Source organism: Artemia sp. Qi Xiang Cuo, chromosome 7 (genome assembly GCF_049724085.1).
Source record: "Artemia sp. Qi Xiang Cuo chromosome 7, ASM4972408v1, whole genome shotgun sequence".
NCBI lineage: Eukaryota > Metazoa > Arthropoda > Branchiopoda > Anostraca > Artemiidae > Artemia > Artemia sp. Qi Xiang Cuo.
Genome location: NC_142800.1, coordinates 54,396,733 through 54,421,076, shown reverse-complemented (window position 1 = coordinate 54,421,076; position 24,344 = coordinate 54,396,733). Strand labels below are relative to the sequence as shown.

At 35.7% G+C, this 24,344-nt stretch overlaps 2 protein-coding genes and 1 pseudogene across 2 annotated transcripts in view; 2 read left to right on the top strand and 1 right to left on the bottom strand.

Moving 5' to 3' along the window:
* The window catches only part of LOC148950436 (heterogeneous nuclear ribonucleoprotein L-like), a 107,949-nt gene extending 93,176 nt beyond the window's left edge, over positions 1-14,773 (bottom strand). The window contains exons 1-2 of the mRNA XM_089092401.1: positions 14,559-14,773; positions 3,538-3,595 (exon numbers count right to left, since the gene is read on the bottom strand). Coding sequence (XP_088948527.1) covers positions 3,538-3,595; positions 14,559-14,650 — 150 coding nt within the window. The 5' untranslated portion in view covers positions 14,651-14,773. The remainder of the gene's footprint in view (positions 1-3,537; positions 3,596-14,558) is intronic.
* A 6,502-nt stretch (positions 14,774-21,275) lies between these two features.
* LOC148950435 (tumor susceptibility gene 101 protein pseudogene) lies at positions 21,276-21,713 on the top strand (annotated as a pseudogene).
* A 763-nt stretch (positions 21,714-22,476) lies between these two features.
* On the top strand, positions 22,477-22,974 carry LOC148950434 (uncharacterized). Its single transcript, XM_089091868.1, has one exon. The coding sequence runs from the start codon at positions 22,477-22,479 to the stop codon at positions 22,972-22,974; it is 498 nt and encodes a 165-aa protein (XP_088947994.1).
* Positions 22,975-24,344: the final 1,370 nt, after the last annotated feature.

Genomic DNA, 24,344 nt, shown 5'->3' with positions numbered 1-24,344 from the left:
CAAGCGTTCCCAGATACTCATGGTGCCCCCACCTTCGCACTATTTGAACCGGTAAGCAAATTAATGTAATATCTTATGTTGCGGATTTTTTCCCGCAATGAGGAGTTATGCTCTTGCAACACCTATATTGCAAGCCGAATTCAAAAATATTCCCAGTAATGAAGGGAGAATAGAGATCTATTTCCACCCGACCCCTCTATACCCCCTTTTATGTTTATTTAAATGCTCATGGAGAGGTGCAAATTTTGGGGTTGGGGCTTCAGACACACTCCCACCACACCTACCCTCAGTCCCATAAGCCATCCTCCCTAATAGCTGGTTTAGTATTGAATGCACAACCACTGCATACCCTTAATGCCTCTCAAACTGGGAAGACGAACACATAATTTTTCGATAATTTTGGATCAATATATTATCTCGGAATTTTTTATAGATAGCTTTTTCTTCCTCTCCAGGGCAAAATTGTTGTACTGTGCCATAAAATGGCAGAGAGTGCCACTTTGCTGTAGAACAATCTTATTTTGCTATTTAAAACGAGCATTATAACTTTTAACTTTTTTTCAAATGGATCTTTTCCCGATTTTCTAGTGCTATTGGGCCGACACGAGCAACCTTGAGAGTCAAAATAAATAAATACACATCTGTCATCTGCCTCGAAAAAAAGCAAAATTTCGCATTTTTGTAGAGTAGAACTTAAGGAATAGGGTTCTCTGCAACGATGAATTTAATGGTGTAATTTTCGTTAAGATCACTCAGCCTTTTAAAGATGTTTAGCTTTTTTTTTCGAAAATGGGGTAAACATAAGACAGGTTTGTTACTTTTGGTGGGTAGCTTTAAACTTATTGGATTTTGCACATTTAGAATCATCATAAAAGTCTCATTCTTTTGATGGATATGTTATTATCAAAACCTTTTTTTATTATTTTGCTAACTATTTACACATGGTGTTCCTTGCTTACATCTTGTTACCACCAACTGTTTGAAAAAAATTCAAATATCAATTTAACAAACTAAACCAACTTATCCTTCCAGTAATAAAATAATCCTTTGATTTGGAGTTGTAGCTTTATTTTATCTACGTCGGGTTCTTGATTGGTTCATAAATGTTATGAACTGAACTACATATAGGATCCATGCTGGACGTAAGACAAAATTTAAAAGGAGAAAAAGGGCACAAACTCGAAAAAGAAATTCCAATTAGGTCACTATACTTCTGAACCAAATTCAGTCCGTTCAGTGTCCTCTTCTGCTAGATGAACTGGTTACAAAAATTAAGATACTTCTTTCCCTCTCAGAGGTAAAATTAAGGCACCTCTTTTCCTCTGTCCCTCTAAGAGGTTGAAACGAGTCTGGACTACCAAAAGGAGCAATTATGACACTAGCTCTTACTTCTTAATGTGTTAGTCAATATTCAACAGCCTCTTCTGAAGAAATCTTGATGATAAGATATTAGGGCCATCCTTCATTTTCCCCCACAGAGATAAAATCAGTCTTCAAGTTAGGAAAGGCAGAAATGTCATATTAAACATGTCTCCTAAATTTTCGGTGGCTCGACTAACCCCTTTTATTAATTGTTCTGATGACATGAATTTAAGAGCCCCCTTTCCCTCCTCTACAAAAGTTGGATTCAGACCTGATCACTGAAAGGAATGACCAAGGATTCAGCTTTTGCTTCCCAAAAGGCTTTCATTAAGACCTAACTACACCTACTTGCAAATCTCCTGATGAGAAGAACCTAGGGACCTCCCCGTCCCTTATGGGTTGGATTAGACAGGTATTCACACGAGGAAAACAAGGAGGCATGCTCATACTTCCTACCAAATTCGATTTTGATTAGACAACCCATTTTGGTAGATGTTGTAATGACAAAATTTATAAATCTTCCGTTCATAGACGTCAGACTGGGTACAGACCCCGAAAAGGACAACCACAGCACCTGATCTTACCAAACAAAACTTGATAATCCCTTTCCCTAGATGTCTTGACGACAATTACTTTAGGGCCTGCCAAGTTAATTTACTAAAATCCAATAGCCGCTTCTTTCATTTGTCTCGATGATTAGAAATTAGGGCCTCCTCCGCCATCCTCCTAGGGCTTTCCCGCACATAGAAAAGTTGAACTATGTCCTGATTCCATAGACGCATATCTGATTCCTTCCCATTAAGCTTTGTTTTGTTAAGATCCGACAGCCCCTCCTAGTATATGTCCTGTATTCAAGGACCTCCTCTCCCCACATAGAACTTATCAGAAACAAATTTTCAAAGGATACAACTAGGACATCTACTCTTAATTTATGCCAAGATAGGTTGAGATTCAGCAGCACTTTCTGATGGATGTCATGAAGGCAAAAATTTTGGGACTCTTTCACTCACAGATGTATATGTCCTATCTTTCTATTACAAGTCCTAATTATATGAACTCTCCCCCTATAGCGGACAGGTTGCTCCAGGAAGCCCGAAGCCCAACTGATACACACCCCCCATAGAGTTTTAACTAATTGATGAATGATTACAATCACATCACATGTAGGGTCCAACAAGACCAAAATTTTCAATGGGGGATAGGGGGCATAAATTCAAAGAAGGAATCCCCCCCCCAATAAAGGTAAATTACAAACAAAATTATAAATAGGAACAAACAATCTTGAAATTTCATGGGGAGAGTAGCTTTATCATGCATATATGCCTGATTTCTTGAATATCTTTTTCTTTTCAAATAGGATTTCTTTTTTAATTTCTATTGCAAATCTTACCGGCTGGCAAAGACCTTTATTGTTAAAAATAACAGTAGCAGCCTAAAAATGAACTTTAAAAAAGTGGAAAGATAAACAAATGTTCAGCCAAAACAGGGTCAATAGTTTCAATGTATTTTTTTAAATGATATTTTAGCACTCAAAAACATTCTTGAAACCATTTAGTACATATGACCAATATAGAATTTACTGCAAAAACAAGCAATATTGCATAATACACTCTCTAAGTTTCTACTTGCCCATCTTTTTCAGAGTATAGATACGTTCTGGATTAGGTAGGAGCAACTCCATTCTATCTTTAATTTTCTTTCTTTTTTAAATATTGGTTGTGGTCTGTTTTGATAGCCGATTCCTTTTTGTTCTTTCTTTGTCTTTCATTTTTTGGTTTCCGACTTCTCCACTTGTTCTTTTAGAGTTAAGCATTGTTTTTCCGTTTGGCGGAAAAACAATGAACAATTTATTGCTGAATAAACAATAAATAATTTATTGCTTACTCATGCAGAATATTTACAATAGAAAATTTTCCTTGTTTTTTCAGTTGTTCCACAATTCCCATGTTGCGGAATAGCTTTGCATTTTATATTATATTAGTTCCAAGCAAGAGACTGCAGATCATAAACAAAAGAAAAAAACAAGCAAAATTACCCCAGAAAACAATTTAGAAAATTTGACACACAGAAGTTTTGTAATGTTATTGCTGTTACATTCCCTTGGTTGCTGAAAAATAATGTGTCCTATGATCCAAATTAAGATAAGAAAGACACGTGATTAAAGAATATACTTACGACTGTAATTGGGTACGTAGGGTTTGCTATGTGTAGCAGAAGAATCTTATTTGGCTCACTAGAAAAAAAAAATCCGACTTAGAAAAATTTGTAAACCTAGTAACAGAGCAAAAAAGGTCATGAAGGAATAAAGAAAGATAATTTTCTTTCCTCAGCTGTATTCTATATGCAGAAACATTTGCAACTGGAAACATAGTGGAAAGTACTAGTAAAACTACTAAAATGCTTCCCTAGTTAAGGAATAGGAACAAACAATCTTGAAATTTCATGGGGAGAGTAGCTTTATCATGCATATATGCCTGATTTCTTGAATATCTTTTTATTTTCAAATATGATTTCTTTTTTTATTTCTATTGCAAATCTTGCCGGCTGGCAAAGACCTTTATTGTTAAAAATAACAGTAGCAGCCTAAAAATGAACTTTAAAAAAGTGGAAAGATAAACAAATGTTCAGCCAAAACAGGGTCAATAGTTTCAATGGATTTTTTTTAATGATATTTTAGCACTCAAAAACATTCTTGAAACCATTTAGTACATATGACCAATATAAAATTTACCGTAAAAACAAGCAATATTGCATAACACACTCTCTAAGTTTCTACTTGCCCATCTTTTTCAGAGTATAGATACGTTCTGGATTAGATAGGAGCAACTCCATTCTATCTTTAATTTTCTGTCTTTTTTCAAATATTGGTTATGGTCTGTTTTGATAGCCGATTCCTTTTTGTTCTTTCTTTGTCTTTCATTTTTTGGTTTCCAACTTCTCCACTTGTTCTTTTTGAGTTAAGCATTGTTTTTCCGTTTGCGGAAAAACAATGAACAATTTATTGCTGAATAAACAATAAATAATTTATTGCTTACTCATGCAGAATATTTACAATAGAAAATTTTCCTTGTTTTCTCAGTTGTTCCACAATTCCCCTGTTGGGGAATAGCTTTGCATTTTTATATTATATTAGTTCCGAGCAAGAGACTGCAGACCATAAACAAAAGAAAAAAACAAGCAAAATTACCCTAGAAAACAATTTAGAAAATTTGACACACAGAAGTTTTGTAATGTTATTTCTGTTACATTCCCTTGGTTGCTGAAAAATAATGAAAAAAAATAATTGCTGAAAAAAAAATAATGGCAAGAACATCCAGTAAACAGGAAAAGACTATAATTATTACTGATACTTCTGAAAAAGAAGCCCTCGAGGCTACTGCTAACCAAGCCAAAAATAGGAGGCAGCCCCCCCCCCCAACAAAAAAAAATATAAAGCTGATGAAAATTCTCAGCAGTAGTAACAGTGACAGAAAGTCAAATTTCTTGTTGAACCAGAGCAATCACTTCATCTCAATGAACATAATATTGAAAACAAATCTAAGCTTCATCCTGGAAATTGTGTCTCTATATGTTTTGAGCATGGAAAAATAGCACATTTCCTCCTTTTGATGACTACTTCAAGAACTATTTTTTAGATGTGATTTGTCAAAGTATTCTCACAGAATCCAACACCACAACAGAAAAATTGCGAAATTTATTCTTCATGACAGTGCCCTCTGAAAATTCTGCCCCTTTCCTTTGTATGCTTTGTATTTGAAGTTATTATTGTAATAGTTCCATTGAAATGTTGCATTTGATGCTTGTTTCCAGCATGCAACTATGATAACTTGAATATAATATTCAGTGTCCAAAGCTGAAACTTCGGAATTAACAAATGAGCTAGTTTTTACTGCATGTGAAAGTTGAAATGCAAAAAGCAACTTAATCATTTAATTATAACTTTTTTCTTCTTGACAAATATCAATGAAAAAAAAATGAAATAAAGATGTGCAGAAAATTTGTTAAAATAATATCCTGGCTACTGGTAGCTTACTAAACATGGCTTTGACTCTTAATAAAGGTAGTTAGACTTATACTCTACTATACCTCAAGAAGAATATACCCCTGTAAAGTGTATACAATTGATATTTTATAAACTTACAACTTCTATATAAACGATATTAAAACCTATTTTTCACCCCCCCCCCCCCAAAAAAAAAGGGTAAATCATTGGGCCCTCCGGAATGAGACCAGTAAGTAGCCTACTTATGATTGTCTTAAAGTAGTTTGTAAAATTTGTTTGTGCTTTCTTTAAATGGTCTCTTGGTCTTATCAGTTACCTTGATATCAGTAGATATTCAGTGGTTGGTCAGTTCTAAGGAAACACGCTAAATAAACAAAAGTAGTATAAATAAATCCCTATTTTATTTTATTTTCATATATCATGGCTTCTTTTCTGACAGTGCCAACCTACCCCCTGATGATCCTAGATACAGTTATAATATGTATCATATTTCCCCATTAATTGAGTCTAGTCATGTCATAAGTTCAATGGTCAAAAAGATTTTTGTTGTCTCAGTGAAATTGGGGTGCATTCTCAGAAAAGTGACAACAAATATTTGGAAAGAGCATAAAATAAGGAATCTAATGGTAGGCTGCTATAATTACTTGTTTAGCATGTTTGGTATTGGTTTAGCCAAGCACTTCTACTCTCCATAAGGAAACACTATAAAATTATGGAAACTATTTCAAAACATTCTAAAACACTTACTTATATCATCCTTAAATGAAGACCACTAGCCTTTAGCTTGTACACCCCCCCCCCCCCAATGAACAAAAATAGGCTATAGCTGAAATTATACAAATTCAATGAATTTTCAGTAATGACTATTTTCTTCTTGTTGATTTAAGAGCAAAAAGCTATCAAGTGGCAGGATGAAAAGAGTTACACTATTTAAAATTCATTCAGTACAGTAAGAAATCTAGAATGCAGAGTAGAACTTGGGCATAGGATATATCCTGTTTAAAAAGTATCTTTCCTAAACATAGACAACAGGCTCCTAATCTTAGACATTATGTATATAGGTTTAGAGAGATGGAGTTCAATGATAGTTAGGACTAGACCAGTTGGAATTGGCTGACTACAATCTTGGAACACATCTGGTTTTTCAACAATTGAATTTCAACAAAAGTTATCTCTACTAGACCCGGCACCGCGCCGGCGGATCGACCGAACGCCGCCGACGAGAGTCCCGGGTGAACGCCGCCGAAGTGTCGTAGCGCCGCCGGCGCGCCGCAGGCACGCCGCCGCCAGCAGAGGTGGCGGCGTTCGGTCGACTTTAAATTATTTTTACGGCAATTCTTTATTGCGTCAACCGCAAAGTCGGAGCTTTTCCTTCTCGTGTGGTTTAGTATTTCGATTTTCCTGATTAGAAATCAAGCAGAGCTTGCACTATCCCCGAATTTTCGGGTATTTCCCCGAAAATCTATGCGTCACCCCGAAAAAAAATTTGGTTCCCCGAATCCCCAAAAATCACGCAATCACGGTGCCACCCCTAGTGATTTATCACCAGTGACTTTCCCTGCCAAATATTACTTTGTATACCATGATTCTTCACTACTCTCTTGTTCATTAATCTTCGTCTCTTTTGTTACTTTGCATAAAAACCACAGATGCAATATACAGTTAAAAATATTGCAATATACACAATTCTTCATATGCTGACAAAAAAAAGTATTGTTTTTTTGAAATAAGTTTAAATCATTTTGAAAGCAGTTTCCAAATCGCTATTTCTTACATCATTTATAGACAAGACTTTTAGGTTCAAGTTGAATAGAATTATAAAACGCATTCACTACTATACAGCTACAGCCTTTTGTTGGATTTTGAAATTGACAGCCGGCAGATTGTTTCTACAACTGAATTGTAAGTTTGCAGATTTATTTTTGCTGTTTTTAGATAATATTTTCTTAATGTTTAATACTCATTTATTGAACACCTGATAGAAAATACAATCTTCTTTCTGGAACATTTTTACCCCCCCCCCCCCAAAAAAAAGGCTTCAGTTGAGACAAAATTTAGCTATAGACTAAGCTATGTACAAGGTCGGGGAATTAAAGATTGAACCGGAAGTTACCCCAAAAATATGATTCATAAATAAATTGTAAATTGTTGCCTATAGGGGAGGGGGATAGGGGGCTATCATTTTTAAATGATAATACCTCATTTTTTTATTGAAAGCAGGGATGCCAAAAAGATAATTATTTCTTTCATTTAAAGTGGAGACAGAAGAAAATGATATCAAATTCCCTGGGAAACCATTGAAATTTTTTTATAGACCCAGGGCCCCTCATTAGGAATCGTTCATTGTCTTGGGTATTTTGCAATTTCTCATAGGCTACTGGCCTTATTTGGCTTTTGTGTGTGCTCCCTTTTAATTAGATTCTTTGGATCTTATGGAATGCCATGGCGAGTCTATCACTCAGTTTTCAAATAATTTGAGGTATATCTAAATAATTTCGACATTTTTTTTTTGTTTTCTTTGTACCCCTTTACTCATACCCTCAGTTTTTTTTCAAGGAACACTAAGCTGTTTAACGTTATTTTACATGTTTGTTTGAACCATATAGTGACCTTGTTAATTATTCAGTAAATTATTTTTCTAATGAAAGCTGAGACAGTATCCTATCAAGGTGGTATCCAGAGGGGGAGGAAGGGGGGCGGGGGGGCAGGGAGCTATTATATTTAAATGATAATAGCTCGAAATTTTATTTATTGAAAGCAGGGATCCCAAAAAGTTCTTTTTTTTATTTAAAGCAGAGATGGCATCCTATCAAGGTGGTATCCAGAGGGGGGAGGGGGTATTGAGCTATCACATTTAAATGATAATACCTCGATTTTTTTTAAAGCAGGGGTGCCAATAAGTTATTTTTTTTTTATTATTTAAAGCAGAGACGGTATCCTATCAAGATGGTATCCAGAAGTGGGGCATAGGGAGTTATTATATTTAAGCAATAGTACCTTGAATTTTTTTTATTGAAAGCAGGGATGCCAAAAAATTGAAAAGTGACAAAATTAACAAGATTTTCGTGAGTTATACTTGATACAGCACTCGCATGGTTTTATCGTCCAAAGGGAAAGGGACATATGCGTCCAATCCGGTTTTTTTTCCCTATTGATGAAACGGGTTTACTTTAAAAACATTCATTCATATGCACCAGGCAGATTCACACTAAAACGAATTGGTGTGACGAAAGCGATATCGACATTCCCACCTAACGTTGCGCTTGAATAACAGTGGGGCCCTTGGTCCGGAGCCCAAGTTACATTAAAAGGCCAGGTCATAATAAAAGCTTTCAATTTGGGAGGTTCAAGGAGGAGTCCTTGACAGTCTTATGACCTCAGGGTACTAGATGTTGAAACGTTCTTACGTATCTACAGTGGTTTAAAAAATTCGATCACCCCACAAATGATTACCAAAAATATGCACAAATATAACAGTTGGAATATTGTAACACTTTTTTCAAAGCTTTGAAGAAAAGCAAAAAAGGCTAAATACCCCTAACTACGCTTGAAAGCTATTTTAAACTTTGGAGATTTCCATGGAAATGACCATAGCAGAAGCTTTGAGCCTGGGTGGGGATCAACGAGGAGTCTAAGTATTTTGACCACAGGTGACTTATTGCTGCAACTTTCTTAAATTTGGTAATTCTTGTGAGCATTTGGAAATCAAAGCTTAAACTCAATAACTGATACTAAGCATCCTAACATTTTGCTTGGATTAAAAATGACGAAATAGGATGAACATTTCAACATCTTCCTGGAGCTATTTCAGTCTGCATATTATTTCATTTAATTACACTTAAAATGGATGAGCTTTTCATTTTTTACCTAAGAAAATAGCTGGCACTTCATTTTTCTTCATAGCGAATAAACTATTAAGTGTTTTTTGTGTCATTGGAATTAAAGTGTTCTCATGTGAAGTGTTCATCATGTATTTTTCAATTTGATAATTTTACTCCTTTTAGATACAGTTTATAATTTGACTGATATTAGATATTTATCAGTTTATAATTTGGAATGAATCCCCAAAAGAAAAAATGAATAATATCCAAAAGAGCAGCCAAAAGCGATAAAAAGCAGCAGTTAAGCATTATCCTACATGACATATATTCTATAAAGAAGCCAAAAAAAACTTTAAAATGTATTTTTTTTAAATTGTTATTAAAAACCAGTTTTTAATACAAGAAGGATTATTTGGAATCCAAAAGAGCAAAAAAAAAAAAAAAAAAAACAATATCAAATTCGCCAATTTAAAATGTTTCAAAGGTTAAAAAAAAGATATATGCAAAGGGCATTATTAAAAAATTAAGCTTCTAATTTTAAATTTATATTCAAAATTTTTATCCAAATAACTGACAAATTTTGTGATATGGTATTTGAAGTTTTGTATGCAGTAATGCTTGATGAAATAAACTACTAATTTTGATAATTATTTATGTTAATAATACATAACTAATAGATGCTTCAGCTACTTCTATTGTGCAAGGGTTCTGAAACGCCACAGCCATTTCGTTTCTACCAGATATCTACTTCTCTTGATGAAAAACGAAGAAGACCAGTTTCCAGCCAGACTTGTGAATTTTTGAACTCATGAATAGGCTCAAATCTGTTGTAAATTTAAGCTGTGATTTGACCGCAAACATTAATGTTTGCGGTCAACATTGATCGCGCCGGCGGCGCAGTGTGGTTTTTTGCCCCACCGCTACCGGTCTTCCCTCATTGGCGCGGTGCCGGGGTCTAATCTCTACAACCTAGCTGATTTAAAAGCAATTATTCTGTTTTGCAACACTTGTCTTAGATTATTCTGTCCAAGATTGACTCAATATGTCATTTAGATATTTTTTCTGACTTTTAAGATCCTTTGTCTAAGATTGGACAACATTTTCTATGACTAGGCTTAAGCTTAAGTACGTATCAAATTTATGGTGATAAAAATAGCCTGAAACCCCTCAAAATGGCATCAGATCAAAAAAAGCTCATTGTTGGAATCAACATGGCCAAAATCCTTGAAAAAGGGAATTACAGTCCACCTCCTTGAAAAGCAAGGAAAATTTGCATTGGTAGCACTGATTGGTCTCCCATTTCTTTTCTTTTTTGATGTGTCTCCTCTTTTTTCCAGGACTAGTGGGTTATGAGATCATCATAGAGAGATGTTTCATAGCTTATTTAAAATCTATTTCTCATATCTACATGCTTTTTATCAATTCCACCATCAGCAAGTGCCACTTGGCACTAAAAATGACACTTTATACCATTTCTCAAGAGATGGGGCTAGCAGTCAACCATTTTGGTCTCACCAGGTAACATTTTGGTCTCACCAGGTATAATGCCAACAGTGGGTAATATACAATTTTAAATTGTAAGAAATGCACTTTTGTATTACTCAAAATCAAGATCAAATAAGCCATAACATGAACTCTAGAAATTCAGTCATTTCTCTCTATACAACAGAGAATTTTAAGTTATGATACAAATTCTAAAGCTAGTCTATAATCCTAATACTATCAAGATGGCTTCACTTCGGATATGTCTACAAACTAATCATGAAATGTCCTTTTCAGAACAAAAACAAGAGCCAATCATTGGACTGATCCATTGTGTAGAAGTGATACCAAATTAAACAGCGACCTTAATATATTTGCTTTTACTGTACCAAAAGTCCTATATTATTTTATGTCTTCAGTAACACAGTAGTTTTCTATAATACTACAAACATAGGGAAATATAATTAGTTGTTTTATTTGTAATAGATTTAATGATATATGTTAGATTGACTGTGAAACAATAACTTTTGTTTGTTTTAAGTTTCAACTTTGCTCTTTACTTCCCCCAGAAATATTTTTTTAATTAATCAAACAGTTTGTGGTAACAAACTGTATAGTAAGAGTCTAAGATTAGAATCCATTGTAGAAATTGTGATCATTGCACAATTAGGAAATTGTGATTATTGTACAGGCTTTGGTAAAAATATTTAAGTAAATCACATAGTTTTCTTTTCAGATGATGAAATAAGGATTGTTTTCTTAAAATATTTCCTTCTTAGTAGGCCTGACTGTAAACTAGTACCAAGGGTTTGACAAATCCAATGGTAAGACAGCTAACAAATTTTTGAAAGCAATTGCCTTACCACTATGCCTTACCCCCACCCCCTAAAGTGCAAGTATATTGTATATTTAGCCCAAACTGTATATTTCTGATGTGTTTTTCTGTTTCTTGATTTTGTCATGGGAGCATGGGAAATGGATAATATGGGCTAGCCTATATATTTTAACATCAGGGGGGGGGGGGAATAAATATAGTGGAATTGCTTTCGAAATTGTTTTAACTCTAGTTTTTCTGGACATTATGAAGAGGCTAAGATTTTTTTTTACATATTTCCCTCTCAATAGCCCCAATTCCTGCCCTATACCCAATCTATATTCTAGTTTGTATGATTAAGATTTTAGAATGATTGAAATATTGAAGTGGAGACTAGCCTAGCTGTCTAACTACTAGGTATCTTGCCCTATAGGTTTATATAATTGTCCATTATGGGAAAAAGGGGGTAAAATGAAAAATGTAATTTAAAATTTTAATTTTTTTTTATTAATAAGAAATAGAATAAACCATAGGCTTGTCTCATACAGCACAAATTACATACCAAGAGTAACACTTATAAACAATGAAAACAAAAACTATAAACTTCCTAATAAAACAAAAAAACAAAAACGAAGATACCCTACAACAAATATACACTTCATGGTCCTAAGTACTGCCTTTCATAAAAAGAGGTCTCAACTAATGCTGTTTTGAAAGCTGCAACATCATTCACCAGAACTACTCGGTCGGGCAACATAGTCCATGATTTTACTACTACTACTAACAACTCATCTCAGCACCAAGCCGCCTGAGGCCAACACAGCTATGCACGCTCCTCCTCCACCCCAATCTATTCAAAGCCCCCCTTTTTACACCCTCCCATGAAGTTCCCATGTCCTTTAAATTTTTCTTTATGACTTCCTCCCAACCCAGACGGTGACGACCTGCTTTCTGTTTAGCCCTAGATGGTTGGGCAAAAAAAATAATCTTCGGCAATCTTCCATCCTTCATCCGCATAACTTACCCTAACCACCTCAACCTTTCTTTCATTATAGACCTAGAAAGCGGTATTGAACCACATTTTTTGTATAGCCTATTGTTTGAAATACGGTCAGTCAGCCGGGTACCCAGAACAATCCTTAAGCAATTTCTCTGGAAAACATCTAGCAAATACTCAATCTCTGCTCATAAAGTAGGTATTTCAGATAGGGGACAAATTTGGATGCTCATCTTTGCACCTTTCAAACAACAGTGAATCAAATTTTCTAGTCGGATACCCCACAGATGAGCAGTATTCAACAACAGGGCACACCATTGTCTTATACAATGTGGTAAAACTTCTCAGGTTAAACCTTCAGAAAGCTCTTTTGATGCAAAGCAAACCTTAGTTTGCTTTACGCAAAACAGCTGATGCTTGCTTGTCAAACCTCAGCTGATCATCAAAAATAATACCAAGATCCCTAATAGAGTTAACAGGGCACACCAACGCATCACCAATGAAGTACTGTATGCCACATCTTCTGCAAAGCAATGCATCACATGACATTTCTTCTGGTTAACAAACATAGAATTTAAATTACACTATTCAAACAATACTTCCAAATCTCCCTGTAGAAGTGTCACATCAAATGGGGAGGTGACACCTCTGTATAGCTTTACATCATCTGCAAACATTTTAATGGTGCTGTGTCAGATTACCAGCAGTAAATCATTTATAAATAATCAGAATAAAATTGGTCCCAGGCAGCTACCCTGAGGGACCCCACTTGGAACTCCGCACCCTTCAGATAGTGCCTCACCAGCCTTCACTTTCTGTGTCCAATTAGTTAGGTAATCCTTAATCCAAGTCATGCTTCTACATCCAATCCCATACTTTCGACATTTTTCCACCAGCAAGGATATCAAAACCTTGTTGAATGCCTTGCAAAAATCAATATAAATACAATCAAACTTTAGGCCTGAATCAGCCATCTTTTGAAAATCATTGATTATCCTATTTGTAAAGAGCATAATAAAAGGCATTGAGTGGTAGCCTATGCTCACTTTATTCCTAAGTCAATAATATGAAAAAATTTACTACATGATTTAGCCTGTAGACCCATCCCTGAAGGTTTCATTTTCCTAACCTAAACACTTTTCAAGATAGCCCAAAGTAGCTAAAGTAAAATTTTGCCAAAAAGGCATTAAAGATGTTTTCACTTTCATCCTGGCTAAATGGTGGGTAAATTTCTACCAAATCATATTATTGAGTTAGGAATAAAGTGGATACACCACTTGATGCCTTTTTGGTCAATATATACCAAATCATATTATTGAGTTTCAAATAAAGTGAGAACACCATTCAATGCCTTTTTTTATTCTTCTTATGAAAAAAAAACTATTTAATATTAGAATTTAAATAAAGCCCCCATCCCTATATCGGATATAACTAACCTAACCCTGTATGGACCTATATAGGGGGGGGGGGGGGCTGAAAATAGAGTACGAAATTAAATCGAATTATTTTTTGTAAACGCATAAAAAAAAGGACAAGCTTTTGTTTTTAGAGGTATTAAAAAAAAAATAAAATTATTTGGTAGATATTGACTACCATTTTTTATGCTGATTACGAATATAATAGGCTAATCATTTTTTTTGGAAATGAATTTCAGCCCCCCCCCCCTATATAACCTATGCCAATTCAGGGTGTATATTTCTATATTAGGGGGTGAGGGGGGGGGGTAAAGTTTAAACTTACCTCCCATTTACATCACAAATAAAATTTGCCCCACACCCCCATAATGTAGAAATATATACCCTGAATTGGCATATATAGGGGGGGGGGGGCTGAAATTCATTTCCGATAGAAATGATTATTATATTTGTAATCAACATAAAAAAAAGGCAGTGAGTGGTAGGCTAGGCTATATTAACTTTATGCATAGGGCCTAAGTCAATAACATGATTTGGTAGAAATATACTGAATGAAGTAGCCAACTGTAAATCTACCCAAAACTATAGCCTACTTTCTATCAAAATGGCCAGCCACTAAATATTTATCTACATGTCTACATCAAGAAATTCAAAATCAACTTACGTTTTTGGGTCAAATCTTCTTCTAGGGGCTAGAATAGAGTCTTCCCTGTATGTATCCCTGAAGCTCCTTTGGTCTCTATATCTATCAGCCATTATATATTTTGGGGAAATTTCAGTCTTCTTCTGGTGGGTAAAACTGGGTAACAACTGTTGTTCAAGTCAATGAATTTGGTTCTCAAAATTGAAACTGGAATGGAGTAAGTCACTGCTGTTGGTGAGATTTTCATTGCAGTGTTTCCAAATTTACGATGAAGCAAGACAAATAAAATAAGAATCGCCTTTAACATTTTAAAAAGAAGCATATTTAAACGCTAGAACTGGAATTTGTATTTCTGGAATTTGTATGTAATATTCTGACGTCTGCACAACATACCTTGCTTTGTAAACTGTTAAAATGCTTCAAACACCACAAAATCTCACTATCAGCCAAGAGCCTAGCCAACTATACCTGCACACACAGCATAGAAATCGACATCTATCATCTCATAATTGAATCCTAGAGCCGAAAGATCTACTGAAAGATATCTGAAAATATCTAATAAATATTAGGCAATCAAGCCAGTAGCTCTGTAGCCCACAGAGTGAAGCAAAAGGAAAAGGGCTAAATAGTATTACTGAAAAGCCCTGCTGTTAAATAGAAGAAGTATTTCAGAAACAAAATTTGCCCCCCCCCCCTAATGTAGAAATATATACCCTGAATTGGCATATATAGGGGGGGCTGCAAGTTGTTGTACCGAACCATCGTGCTCAAATCCTCCTCAGGGCCATACTGTGGTGTTTCTTTCGTGGAGGGTGTAAATTTTCCCATAGTAGAGTGCAGGCGGTCTTTTATAATTGTAATATCCTTCCTTGTTTTAGTTTAAAGCTTATTCCAATAGACAATGATTAGAAGTCCTCCAAAAAAAATGTCCCCCCAGATCCCCCAAATACCACTGAAATTGATACCCATCTTGGCTGGTCAAGCTCACTATCACAAAGTTCACATGATAGCTCCAATTCTTAGGATAGGACAATGATCAGTGTAGGGGCTAATGTCACTATAAATGATGATAATGGGTTTAAAGAGGTCCTTTCTAGAAGCTCTAAGAAAAGGAAAAAAATCTCCCCAATCAAAAGCATTTCCCCTCTCCCCGCCCAAGATCTGCCCTCCCAAAACTTAGGAATTTACCTTAAAATTTCTCCTATTACCCCCTTTGAAATAAAAAAGATTTCTACAAGAATAGTTGCAACTTTCAAATTTCTAAAATCAATGTTCTCTCTTAAAATTCACCGTGATGGATCTCTGCTAATAGCTGTCCAAGATTAGAAATTAGTAGACACAATAATCAACCTATAATCCCTTCTGAATATCCCAATTAATGCATCTAAATGGAACCCAAAATGATCTCCAACAAAAATAGTAGTTTATCATGTTCCCCTAGAAATACCCATTCAGGAGTTAAAAGAAGGGCTCTCAGATAGGGCTGGCAACACAATCTCAGTTGAAGATGTTACCCAACTTGGTAAACCTAACTCTAATGGCCTAAAAACAAGTAGATCCTTCCTATTTACACTGAAGGAAAAAATTAATTTCCCAGAAAAGTTATTCCTATTTGGGCAAATCAAACCGCACAAGGAATACAAACCAAAGCCTATCCAGTGTCAGAAGTGTCTCAAACTGGGACACACAACAAACAAATGCAATGAAATTCTCCTAGAGTGTAGTAATTGTAAAGCATTCCATCCCAAAGAGCTGACAACGTGCAATAACACTTAGCCTACAAACAACAGGTGTAGAGGCCCCATAAATCAAAAAGTATCTCCCAATGCCCCACATACAAGAAAATACCACTAACGCTCCAAGAAAAAACAGAGAAGGTCGTCTTATACCCATGTGCTGCTATGGAATAATAGTCTTTCCAGCAAATCAAAAAAAAGCCCATAATGAAACCAACCAAAACCCCCACGTCAAACGCCCCCAATGCATCAAGTACCCTGTATAAAACACCATCCTCTAAGCCCCCTAGCTCACATCCCTATCAGAAGGAATCACCAAGTCAACGAGCCTCCTCGTCTGGTGAGATGAGGTCAGCTTGGCCCCCCCCCCTTCCAAAAAGAAACAAACTAGAAACACTACCAGGAATTAATCCCTTAACTGACAAACAGGATGCACAACCAAACATGCAATTCCCAAATATATGCTTATTCATTCTAAACTGTAATACAGTTCAGGTCATGAACATACATCAACTAAAGAAAACAAAAATCATTGCAGAATTGGCAAAAATCTACATACCTGATGATATGCTCATTCAAGCAAAAAAGGATCTTGCTTTACTATTAACAAAGCTGAACGTTGATACACAGTCATATAAAAATAAATCAACAACACAACACATATCAATACTCCAGTGGAACGTAAGATCACTCACAGAAAATAAGCTAAATGAACTAATATCTTTTATGAATAATAATGCCATTAATATTGCTTGCCTCCAGGAAACTCATTTAACCCAAAATCAACAAGTTAAGTCTCTTGGATATACTATCCTAAGAAAGGATAGATCATCAGAGAGAAAAGGAGGTGGAGTAGCTTTAATAGTTAAAAATAATATAAAATTCTGTGGCATCAACTTTCCAGATTTTGTAAATGATGTTGATGCAATTGGTATCAGTGTTTGGCTGAATCATACAAAAACCTAGATAATAAGCTTTTATAACTCTAATGGCCAAACTACAGATGCGATGGATTTCTTTAAATATATAAATAATTCTAATATGTTAAAAAATATCATTATTTGTGGAGATTTCAATGCCCACAGCCTTTTGTGAGGGAATAAACCAGCAAATAAAGCTGGTAAATTTATTGAGCATATGACTTCAAATAGTATTGAATTAGCTGTTGCTACCCAACCTGAATATATATTTCAACCCCAAAAGTGGCAGATTCTCTACAATTGACGTACAAATTGTGTCATTAAACATTTTGAATAAAATTTATATAAATAAAATTAATAGTCTATGTACTGACCACTTTGCTATAGTTTGCTCCCTAAATGAACCTGCTGAAACTCTATCACGTACCTCCAAATATATCAACACTAAAGCAAACTGGTCTATGTTCCAAAATAAGCTAAATGATGAAATTACAAGTTTCACCCAAAATTCATGCATTTCAAACATAACAGTTGACACACATGCTGAAGTCTTGGCATCTTTATTAATGAATACAGTTAATCAAGCTATCCCCAGGACAACACCCAAGAAAACTTTCCCTAAACACATTCCCAAAGCATGGTGGACAAATGAGTGCCAAAATAAATGAAGAACAAAATAGGCAGTTAGGAGAGCATTCATAAAAAGCCATCACCTACTGCATATTTTAAAAAATTACAAGCAGAAACTAATCTAAAAAGAACTATAATAGACATGGGCGCCCATAAGCTGAATTCCAGGGGGGGCAAACTTCGTCTAATTGCTACTTTTAATGCTATATAATAGAAATCTCAGAACAAAAATATAAAAATAAGGCAGCATCATTGAGCCAGGGGGGGACAAGAGCCCCCCCCTGCCCCCCCATATGGGCGCCCATGATAATAGATGCTAAATATAACTACTGGAATAATTTTGCAGATAGTCTCTCCAGAGAAACACATGAGCCAATTATACATAAAGTCATAAGCCACATCTGTGGGAAAAAGACTTCCCCCAACCCACTCCTGTATGAGCTTATACATAATAATACCCATTATGACAATGATAAGGAAAAAGCTAAGCTATTTGCAACCCTTTTTGTTAATAAGCTAACATCAAATAATCGAAGCAAAATTTCCCAATTCCTATGAACCCAAGTTACCAACCACGGCCAGGATCCGAGTATATAACTAGTCCATTTTCAATCCAGGAAATGAATAATGCAATACATCATTTTAGGACCAAAACTAGCGGCAGCTATGACAATGTACAACGAACATGGATAAAGAATCTCACCCCTTCATACAAACAGAAACTGCTCAATTGTTATAATCACGCTTGGGCATCTTCTATGTTCCCCGATGTATGGAAATGTTCGTCCCTCCTACCAAACCTAAAGAAAATTAAACCCAAAGATAACCCTGAGTCCTATACGCCCATAATGATTACTTTAGTAATGGGGAAAATAATGGAGAAAATGATCTAATACCGACTCTTCTGGTTTGTTGAAAAAAATAATATGATTCATCACGCACAAATTGGATTCAGAAAACACCACTTCTCAGCGGATGCTTTAATTTTGCTAACAAATGCAATAAGTGAATCATTCTCAAATAATAATGTCCTAGTTGCAGCTTTCCTAGATTTTGAAGGGGCATATGACAATGTGAACCACCAAATTCTTTTAAACAAACTTGCAAACCTTGGACTAACTCCCAAGTTAGTATCTTTTATAAAATCCTTCATAGAAGTGCGAAGTTTTATTGTTTGTGTTGGTTCAGCCTCTTCACCCCAAAAGACAATAACCGAAGGCCCACCTCAGGGAGCAGTCCTCAGTTGCCTCCTCTTTGCCCTATATCTCTGGGACATGAACCTCCCCCACGCGAATCTACAATATGCTAACGATCTGGTGCTATGGTCATCTGGCAACACCTTTTAGATAGCACAGTCAAATCTGCAAAAGTCACTTTTCCAATTTGAAAAATTCTCTCAACATTCAGATTTACCCATTGCACCTACCAAGTCAAAAATAATCCAATTTCACCGAAAGTGAAACCATGTTAATGCAAAACTAACTCTAAATGGAACAACTATTCCAGAAGATAATCATATTAATTACCTAGGTCTCATGCTCGACCAAAAACTTAATTTCCACCTCCACATTTCAAACACAATAAAAAAAATGCTATAGAAAAACAAATATACTAAAAAGACTTCTTTCCACACCCTGGGGCTGTAAGGAGAATACCTTACTCCAGTTTTATAAATCACATATAAGACCCCATATTGACTATGGGCTCACCGTCTATGGTGCATGTCCAAAGACCCAGATGTAAAAAATTGAAACAACACAAAATGATATTATGCGTCTCATATTTGGTTTTAGGAAACCCACAAGCACCAAATTGCTGCTTATGGAGAGTGGATTAACAACAACAAGGGAGAGACGTAGCTTTCTCTTGATAAAACATCTTACAAAAATTGAATCAAATAGCTCACACACTCTACATAATTGGTTAAGAAATCCAGCCATGTATAGAGGCATTGCAGATGAGTATGCCAATATTCAGAAAATATTCCCCGTATCGGCAAAGTCAAGTGCACGTATTTTTCCCCACTACCCTCCATGGAACTGGTCAATTCCCATAATAAATACTGATTTCTCAAAGTGGAATAAAGATTTAACCCCCATTGCTTTTGTCCAGAAAAAATTTGCTGAATTTAATACAATTACCTATAAAAACCACTTGCAAATATTTGTCGATGGGTCAAAAATGAATGAGAAGGTAGCAAGTGGTGCTATCCTTCCTCACCTGAAAATTGCAATGGACGAGAGATTATATAATAATTTATCTATAATGTCTGCTGAGTTAAATGCCATAATCAGGGTATTAGAACACCTTAAGGAAAACCAACCTTTTATTGCAAATTCAAATAATATTATAGTATATTCCGACTCTATATCAAGCCTTGAGTTGCTGGCCTCAGCTCCTCAGTATAAGTTGGACATTGACACTCATGATTGTATTAGTATTACAGATAATCTTGCTTCAAGTGGCATAAGAACTTATTTTCCGTATATTCCTAGCAACTCTGGTATAATTGCTAATCGTCAGGTTGATGAAATACCAAAATATACTATAGGTATTGACCAGCCAAGTGGGAGACCAATCCCGATTAGAGATATTTATCGATGGAGACTATCAGATATTAATTTTGATAAGATTAATCCTATCCTTTCCCCCTTTCCCAATAAGTATTTTTCTAAAATTTATCATAGAATTCGTTCTGGAACAAATGGACTAAATTTTCTTGCATTATCGTATAAGTTTTCTAATTCAAGTAGTTCAATTCCCCTGTCCCCTCTTTGCAGGCATTGTAATATGAATAATGAAACAATTGACCACTGCCTATTTGAATGTAATATGCTGACGTCTGCACAACAGACCTTGCTTTGTAAACTGCTAAATTGCTTCAAACACCACAAAATCTCACTATCAGTCAAGAGCCTAGCCAACTATACCTGCACACAGAGCATAGAAATCAAAATCTATCATCTTATATTTGAACTCCTAGAGTCGAAAGATCTACTGAAAGATATCTGAAAATATCTAATAAATATGAGGTAATCAAGCCAGTAGCTCTGTAGCCCACAAAGTGAATCAAGAGGAAAAGGGCTAAGTAGCATTACTGAAAAGCCCGCCTGCTGTTAAATAGAAGAGAGAAGAAGAAGAGTGTTTACAAAAAACCGACCATATTAAATAGAGGAGAAACTTCTTTCAGAGTAAAATTTAAATTTTTCGTTCTCCATTTTAATGGTTAGGTTATTTTTTTTTGCTGGATTAGAATTCAAAAATTCTCTTGCTGCGTTAAGGAGTCAAAATTGACCTTTCCTGATATTCCGATTTCTGATTCCTTATTGTGAGTATTCGTACCACTACTATGACTAGTTCTACTACCAATACTCTAAACATGGTTACTACCAAAAATACTAATTTTAGAACAATAACTTCTACCCCATTCACTGCTACATTACCACTATGAAATGGAACAGGCAGATATAAATATAAATATTGGATTATTGACAGAGAAAGAATCGGAGCTTGAAAAGCTGGTTTCCAGCCATGGTCATGATGGAGGATGCATTGATGTGGACAACGCCGTTGTCACTACTGCTCCTCTTTATCAACAGCTATTAAATGCTTGCGCAGAAGATTCGGCGACAGAAGATGCCATTTATTATCTTGGTGAAGCCTTGAGAAGAGACGTTATTGATATTGAAGTATTTTTGAAACATGTTCGCTCTCTTTCTAGGAAACAATTCCTCTTAAGAGCCTTAATGGAGAAATGTCGACAAAAAGCCGGACTAGCGGTCTAGTGCCCTTTCTGTAATAGTTTCTTTTTTGTATTCTGATTTGTATAAGGGTTTAAAGAAATGCCTCGTTTTATAGCTCCTCTCGTTTGCGTTTGCCAATAAGCCATTTATTTGGAAAAAAAAAGTGCCCCAAATGCAGCCTGGAAGTATATTAAAAAGAAAAAGAGTCCGAAATCTCGCAAAGAAGAGATTTTGCCAAGTGAAAGTGATTGGAATAAATATTTCACCGCCGAATTCTCACCACCAAACAAGGCTCTCGAGAAAAAGTTCGAAAAAGAGCTCGACTCCCTCCTAGCGTCAAATGAACGAAATGTCGGGTTCGTTGTTACTGTCTCTAGTATCCGTCATATGCTATCTAAACTGAAAAAGAAGTATTCTCGAGGTGATGATAATATTTGTGGAATGCAACTGGCTATTGGGGATGGTAGGGTGTTAAATTACCTTGCTCTGATGTAATAGTTAATCTTTAACTGTAACCTTACTCCAGATGATTTGTGTATTGACATTGTTACACGTATTTCTAAAAGAGGGACTGATCCCAAGGACTGTTCTTCATACCGCCCAATAACTTTTGTGTTAATATTTTTCAAACTCATGGAAATGCTGGTTTTGGTGACCTAAGTGAAGCTTGTTATACTCCCGATTCGCAATTCGGGTTTAAGAGTGGTACTAGTCGCGAGCATGTTCATTCGTTGATAGCTAATCTTTTGCTCAGTGCTCACGATAATAATGATACACTTGTTCTAGCAAGCCACGATGTGCGTAGAGCATTCGACTCCGGTATCCACGCACATATACTTAGTTCTGCTTGTAAACGCGGAGTTAACTGTTCGGTTGTCGTTGTATGGAGGAGCATGTATAGGAGACTGAGATGAAGCTTGAAGTCCCCACTCATCGCGATATGGCGGTATCCACCGTAGTTATACCTGTCCGTAAAGGTAACCGCCAAGGCTCCATTACTTCCCCTCCTCTATACAACAACAGTATTATCGTCCCACAAGAATCTGCCGAAACGTGCTGCATATATCTAGGTATAGACGTGTCGATCATCAATTACGCTGATGATATACTTAACGTAAGTAGGTCTGTTTCAAGCGTTGAGGATAATTACAATATATTGAGTGATGAATATGCTAAGATTGGGCTAGCTTTTAATGCTGCCAAAAGTGAAGTAGTTGTTTTTCGTCGCAACGCGAAAGATTCGAGCCCGATTAGCGTGCTCCTAGGCGATACTGTGATGAGCTCAAAGCCATCTCTCACTTACCTTGGACTGCCGATCGCTTCAGATCTGCGGTCTACTCGTGAAGCACTGGTTGAGTATTTTTCAGAAAAGGCACGCAAAGCATACGGACTACTTCTACCCTGCTAACGTATGTATGACCGCCGTATACTCGGAAGGCTCTAATCCGTGTTCGTTATCCCGCATATTCTGTCACTCTCGCCGGTTTGGTCTCTTTTCACCGAAACAGATAAGCACACAGTCCGTCGGGTTTACTATAAGTATGCAAAGTATCTTTTAAGTGTTCCGCCGTGGGAGAGAAACTCAAGAGTTTTGAAAAATTAAAGCGTTGTGGACCCAACTACTGTAGCTACTGAGCGAATCATCCGATTTTGGTGTTCGCTCAATCCTGATCATGATATATACCAAGCTATCGTATGCTAGTTTGAATACGAGTTTAGTATGCTGTATATAGATTGTTATTGAAGTCTTGTTGTTTCTCTTATTGCGTTTTCTTTTTCTCTTTTTTTTTCTTTTTTTTCAATACTCCGTTGTGTAGCCTTGTGTTATTTATGATGGGAAATAAAAACCATTCATTCATTCATTCACTATTGCTGACAAAAAAAAATCTAAAACCTTCCATCATCATTTTCGGGATGGAGAAAAATAGTTATCCCTTTTTTGCATCAGAGCCATTCAAAACGTTGTCTTTAATTATTTGTCCCTAATTAATTGATTGATTTCAATTATTGATTATTACTTTGATCATAAAATATACTTCTGTTAGATTAATCAGTTAATAGATTCAATAAATTATTATAGCTTAAAAACTTTTCCCTGACTGATCAGGTTAGACCCTATTGAAATCAAAATCATGCCTAAAAATATAACCAGAATAACTGAAGAATTCGAATGATCTTTCCCTCTTCTATGTAGAAAGGGACATCTACTCCTCTTTCAAATAATTTTGAATAACAAAGTTTTAGGGCGTGTCTGAAAGATGCTGTAAGCAAAAATAGAATAAAAATTCAGTGAGACATCCAACGTTGTTGTCTGAAAGATATTTTTCAGAAAAGCTTTCAGAGAGTTGATTAATTAAAATAATTATCGGCTCAAAGTAAAGGGCAAATTTTTACACTTAAAACGAGCAGCAGTTTTAAAGCTACTTAATAAATTATTGTTTTTTCTAAATTATTGGACGGACAAGTGCCCCCCCCCCAAACGACGCCACTGTTATGTGCCAGCTATTACTGAAAAAAGTCACAAAATACTTGAAACCAACAAAATTGCTGAAATTTTGTCTTTATGTTAGGGCTACATATTATTACTACTGCTACTAATAACAACTTACCCCAGCACCAAGCCCCTTAATGCCATTACAGCTACACATAAAATGACAGAAATCCGTACTTTGCTGTAGTGTAGTGAATTTTTTTTTGTTACCTGAAAAGCGACAAAAGATCTTTACTGAAATCATATATATACCAATAATTTATGTGTCATAATTTGGTATGATTGCC